General features: G+C 48.3%; 1 protein-coding gene across 2 annotated transcripts in view; it reads left to right on the top strand.

The window, feature by feature from the left end:
• smpd2b (sphingomyelin phosphodiesterase 2b) overlaps window positions 1–4,922 on the top strand; it is a 32,314-nt gene that overhangs the window by 19,404 nt on the left and 7,988 nt on the right. For both annotated transcript variants that reach the window (XM_048612180.1, XM_020530338.2), the window contains 2 exons: window positions 3,159–3,263; window positions 3,362–3,518. In XM_048612180.1, coding sequence (XP_048468137.1) covers window positions 3,159–3,263; window positions 3,362–3,518 — 262 coding nt within the window. The remainder of the gene's footprint in view (window positions 1–3,158; window positions 3,264–3,361; window positions 3,519–4,922) is intronic.

The following is a 4,922-nucleotide window of genomic DNA, read 5'->3' as shown; positions in this document are numbered from 1 at the left end:
GGGGGATAGGTCGGTCCAGGGAGGACAGACAGGTCAAGGGGGCGGGATGAGGTTAGTAGGTAGGAGATGGGGGTGAGGCTTGGGGTGGGAGGAGGGGATAGGTGGGAGGACAGGTTAGGGAGGCGGGTACAAGGTGGGCTGGTTTTGGGATGCGGTCGGGGGAGGGGAGATTTTGAAGCTTGTGAAGCCCACATTGATACCATTGGGCTGCAGGGTTCCCAAGCGAAATATGAGATGCTGTTCCTGCAATCTTCGGGTGGCATCATTTTGGCACTGCAGGAGGCGCAGGATGGACATGTCGTCCAAGGAGTGGGAGGGGGAGTTGAAATGGTTCGCGACTGGGAGGTGCAGTTGTTTGGTGTGAACTGAGCGTAGGTGTTCCACAAAGCGGTCCCCAAGCCTCTGCTTGGTTTCCCTGATGTAGAGGCGGCCACAACAGGAACAGCGGATACAGTATACCACATTAGCAGATGTGCAGGTGAACATCTGTTTGATGTGGAAGGTCTTCTTGGGCCTGGGATGGGGGTGAGGGAGGAGGTGTAGGGGCAGGGGTAGCACTTCCTGCGGTTGCAGGGGAAAGTGCCGGGGGTGATGGGGCTGGTGGGGAGTGTGGAGCGGACAAGGAAGTCACGGAGAGAGTTGTCCCTCCGGAAAGCAGATAAGGGTGGGGAGGCAAAAATGTCTTTGGTAGTGGGGTCGGATTGCAGATGGCGGAAGTGTCGGACGATGATGCGTTGGATCCGGAGGTTGGTGCGGTGGTATGTGAGGACAAGGGGGATTCTGTTTTGGTTATTATTGTGGGGAGCGGGTGTGAAGGATGAGTTGCGTGAAATGCGAGAGACACGGTTGAGGGCGTTTTCGACCACTATGGAGGGGAAGTTGCAGTCCTTGAAAAACGAGGATATCTGGGACATCTGGAAGTGGAATGCCTCATCTCGGGAGCAGATGCAGCGGAGGCGAAGGAATTGGGAATAGGGGATGGCCTTTTTGCCAGAAGGTGGGTGGGAGGAGGTGTATTCTCGGTAGCTGTGGGAGTCGGTCGGCTTGAAATGGATATCGGTTTCTAGGTGGTTGCCGGAGATGGAGACAGAGGTGTTCAGGAAGGGGAGAGAGGTATCGGAGATGGTCCAGGTGAACTTAAGGTTGGGGTGGAAGGTGTTAGTGAAGTGGATGAACTGTTCGAGCTCCTCGTGGGAGCACAAGGCGGCGCCGATACAGTCATCAATGTAACGGAGGAAGAGGTGGGGGATAGGGCCAGTATAGCTTTGGAAGAGGGATTGTTCCACGTATCCTACAAAGAGGCAGGCATTGGGCCCATGCGGGTACCCATGGCCACCCCCTTTGTCTGCTATCTTTACTAGTTGGTTACTGTGAACTTGCTATGAATTTTAATATCCGGTGAAGGCCTAGCCATTGTGTTGCAGTAGTTCAGTCAGCTTTCAAAGATGTTCTGTTCAACGAGGGCAACGTCCTCAAATGAAGTCCAAAGTTAAATCTCTGCCAGCAACTCACTGGTAACCACCCATCACAATGTTTATGTCGGATATTAATGCTGGTTAATGGGGACTAATGTTTTGTTGATGAAAGTTCCATTTATTCACTGCCAGCTGTGCAATAGTCTCTCAGCACAGATGAAGGCATGCTGTTAAATTAACACATTCCCTACCCACAGCACAATGTATTGTAATACATTTGAAATTAGTATCCCTGCAGATGTTGGAACAAATTCAGCAGAGCACTGGAAACGTGCAGCAGGTCTGACAGCTTCTATAGAAAGAATGCAGAAGTTGAAACTTTTGAGCAGAATCCTTGAGTCTGATCAATTGGGTTTGATGAAGGTTTCCACCAGGAATGGTAACTTATCTGTTCTACTCGCACTCGGCAAGTCTGGCAGTATATAGATTCCCTGATACTGCAGTAAATGTCAATTAATTGAGACCTCGATAATGCGAACACTCCACTTCACTCCTGTACATTTAACTAGTTCCTAAAACGCCATGCATGAATGCTGGTTAACTGTCCTTTTTTTTTTTGAAGCAGTAGTAAGGTCGCTGTAGTCCCAGAGCTCCTTCGGGCTTCTCTGTCAGCAGAGAGAGGTGCCTGTTGGTGGTTTAACCTGAGGGTCAACACATCTTGAAACCTTCATGGTGACCTCAGCTGGTGCAGGAATTGAACCCAAGCAGTTTGATAAAGTTAGCAACATATACAAACAGTTTAAGTGCTTCCACGTTAGTGACTGTATATCTTGGTTGATGGTGACAGCCCCTTCCTTGTGATCAGGTTCAATACCTCATACAAGCCAATTTACTTATAGCTACGTATATGATGGCCACAGCTTGTCCTCCGTCTTCCCCTAAAATGTTTGCTCGTCTGCAGAAGATGTATAATCCTGTGAGTACAAGGTGCTTTCCAGGAGTTCATTGAACCTTCAAGTTTAAAGGGGCGGTATGGTGGCTCAGTGGTTAGCACTGCTGCCTCAGTGCCAGGGACCCAGGTTCACTTGCACCCTCAGGTGACTGTCTGTGGAGTTGGCACATTCTTCCTGTGGCTGCCTAGGCTTCCTCCCACGGCCCAAAGATGTGCAGGTTAGATAGATTGGCCATGGTAAATTGTCCCGTGGTGTCCAGGGATGTGCAGTCTAGGTGGATTAGCCATGGCAAATGTGGGGTTACGGGAATAAGTGTGGGGGCTAGGTCTGGGTGGGATACTCCTCGGACCGTTGGTGCGGACTCGATGGGCTGAATGGCCTCTTACCTCATTGTAGGGATTCTATGATTCTATGAAAGCGTGGATGTCAGCAATCTATTTGATCACAGGAGGTATCACAGTCAATCTTGATGGTTTCCTTTTGTACAGCGCCCTTACATTTATCATTCTGGCAGAATTTTCATCAAGTGAATGAATGGGATGTCCAAGCATATTTATTTATTTATCCCACCCATAAAGTACTGAGGCATTTTGAAGCTCCTTAGCTTTCACCGGAGGTTTGCTGTTGAAGTGGAAATATTTAATGAAAGGAGCAAATGTTTTACGGTTCCTTATCCTATTTTTAAAAGTGCTGCTGATATCAAATACAGAGTGAAGAATGGGGTTTAATCAGTATGGTTAAAGATTACATTAAAGATTCTCTATTAGAGCTGTGCTGTGTTTCCCCACAGGGCTGTGAAGGTGGATGTACGTTGCTGTCCCAGAATTGCTTTGCCTCAGTTGGTGACACTCAATCATTCCCCTCAGGAATCCGTATTGACTACGTCCTCTACAAGGTGAGGGACTGAGTGTTGTGTGAGACTCAAAAGTGGAGGCATGAGTTTGGAAACAGGAGACAGAGGAACAATTCATTGATATGTTTGGGAAATCCTAGGGGTCGAGAGGTTTCTCTGTGAAGTGTGAGCATCTGATGACCACAAATGGTACGCCACCTGGGAGAAACATGCCGTACTCCGACCACGAAGCTGTGTGCGCCACACTGAGTGTCCAGAAAGATGAGAATGTTGTCAGCGAGCAGAGGCATGTGGAAAGTAAGTCACATTCTTTTTTCCCGTGGGCCCAACTTCATTGCGCTTACAAGTTGTGGTTTGGATCTGAATGACTTTGAATTGAAATTTGACAGTGTGGGGCTCTTTCTTTCTAGAATAGAGAAGATATGATGGAAGCCAGGCTGTAGGGGTTCAGTAGGGTCAACGTAGGGATGTTTCCACCTATCCAGGAGGTTTTATTCAAAATTTATTCCTGGGGTGTCGGCTTTGCTGACTGGGCAGAATTTGTGGCCCATCCCTGGTTGCTCTTAAGGCGATGGTGAGCTGCCTTCTTGAACCGTTGTAGCCTTTTGTCTTTGTAGGTAGACCTACAATGCCTTTAGGGAGGGAGTTCCAGGATTTTGACCCAGTGACGCTGAAGGAACAGCGATATATTTCCAAGTCAGAATGGTGAGTGGCTTGAAGGGGAATTTGCATTTATCTGCTGCCTCTGTCTTTTTGAGATGATGGTGGTTGTGTGTTTGGGAGGTGCTGTCTAAGGAGGCCTGGTGAATTTTTGTAGTGCAACTTGTGGATAGAGCCCACAGCTGCTACTGAGCATTGGGAGGGCTCCGTTAGCTCAGTTGGCTGGATGGTTTGTTTGTGATGCAGAGTGATGCCAACAGCATAGGTTCAATTCCCGCTGTAGCCAAGATTACCATGACTGTCCCACCTCCTCCACCTCATGTGGTGATCCAAGGTTAACCAACCCTGTGGTCCTCCGGCACAATGGCAACTTTACCTTTTTACAGTGGTGGAGGGAGTGGACATTAATGGATGTAGTGCCAATCAAGTGGGATGCTTTGTCCTGGATGGTGTCAAGCTTCTTGAATGTTGTTGGAGCTGCCTTCATCCAAGCAAGTGTTCCATCACATTCATAACTTGTGGACAGGCTCTGAGGAGTCAGGAGATGAGTTATTTGCTGCAGGATTCTTAGGCTCTGACCTGCTGTTATCGCCATAGTACCTGTATGGTTAGTCCAGTTCATTTTCTGGTCAGTAGTAAGCACCCCCTCAGGATATTGATAGTGGGGATTCAGCAATGGGCATGTCATTGAGAGTTCAAGAAGCAAAGGTTAGATTCTGTCTTGTTGGAGGTGTTCATTCCCTGGCACTAGTGTGGCATGAGTGTTACTTGCCATTTGTCAGCCCAAACAAGGATGTTTGAACATCGACTGCTTTAATACCTGAGGAGATGCGAATGTTACTGAACATTGTGCAGTTATCAGTAAACGTCTCCACTTCTGACCTTACAATGGAGGAAAGGCCATTGATAAAGCAGCTGAAGATGGTTGGGTCTAGGACTCTGCCCTGGGAAGTGCTGCAGAGATGTCCTGCAGCTGAGATGACTGACCACTGAAAACCACAACACTCTTCCTTCCTGCTAAATAAAAACCGAAAGAACTGT

The sequence above is a fragment of the Rhincodon typus genome, chromosome 25, assembly GCF_021869965.1.
Source record: "Rhincodon typus isolate 14 chromosome 25, sRhiTyp1.1, whole genome shotgun sequence".
NCBI classification, from domain to species: Eukaryota; Metazoa; Chordata; class Chondrichthyes; order Orectolobiformes; family Rhincodontidae; genus Rhincodon; species Rhincodon typus.
Note: the sequence above shows the minus strand (reverse complement) of the source record. Positions and strands in the feature narration are given on the sequence as shown.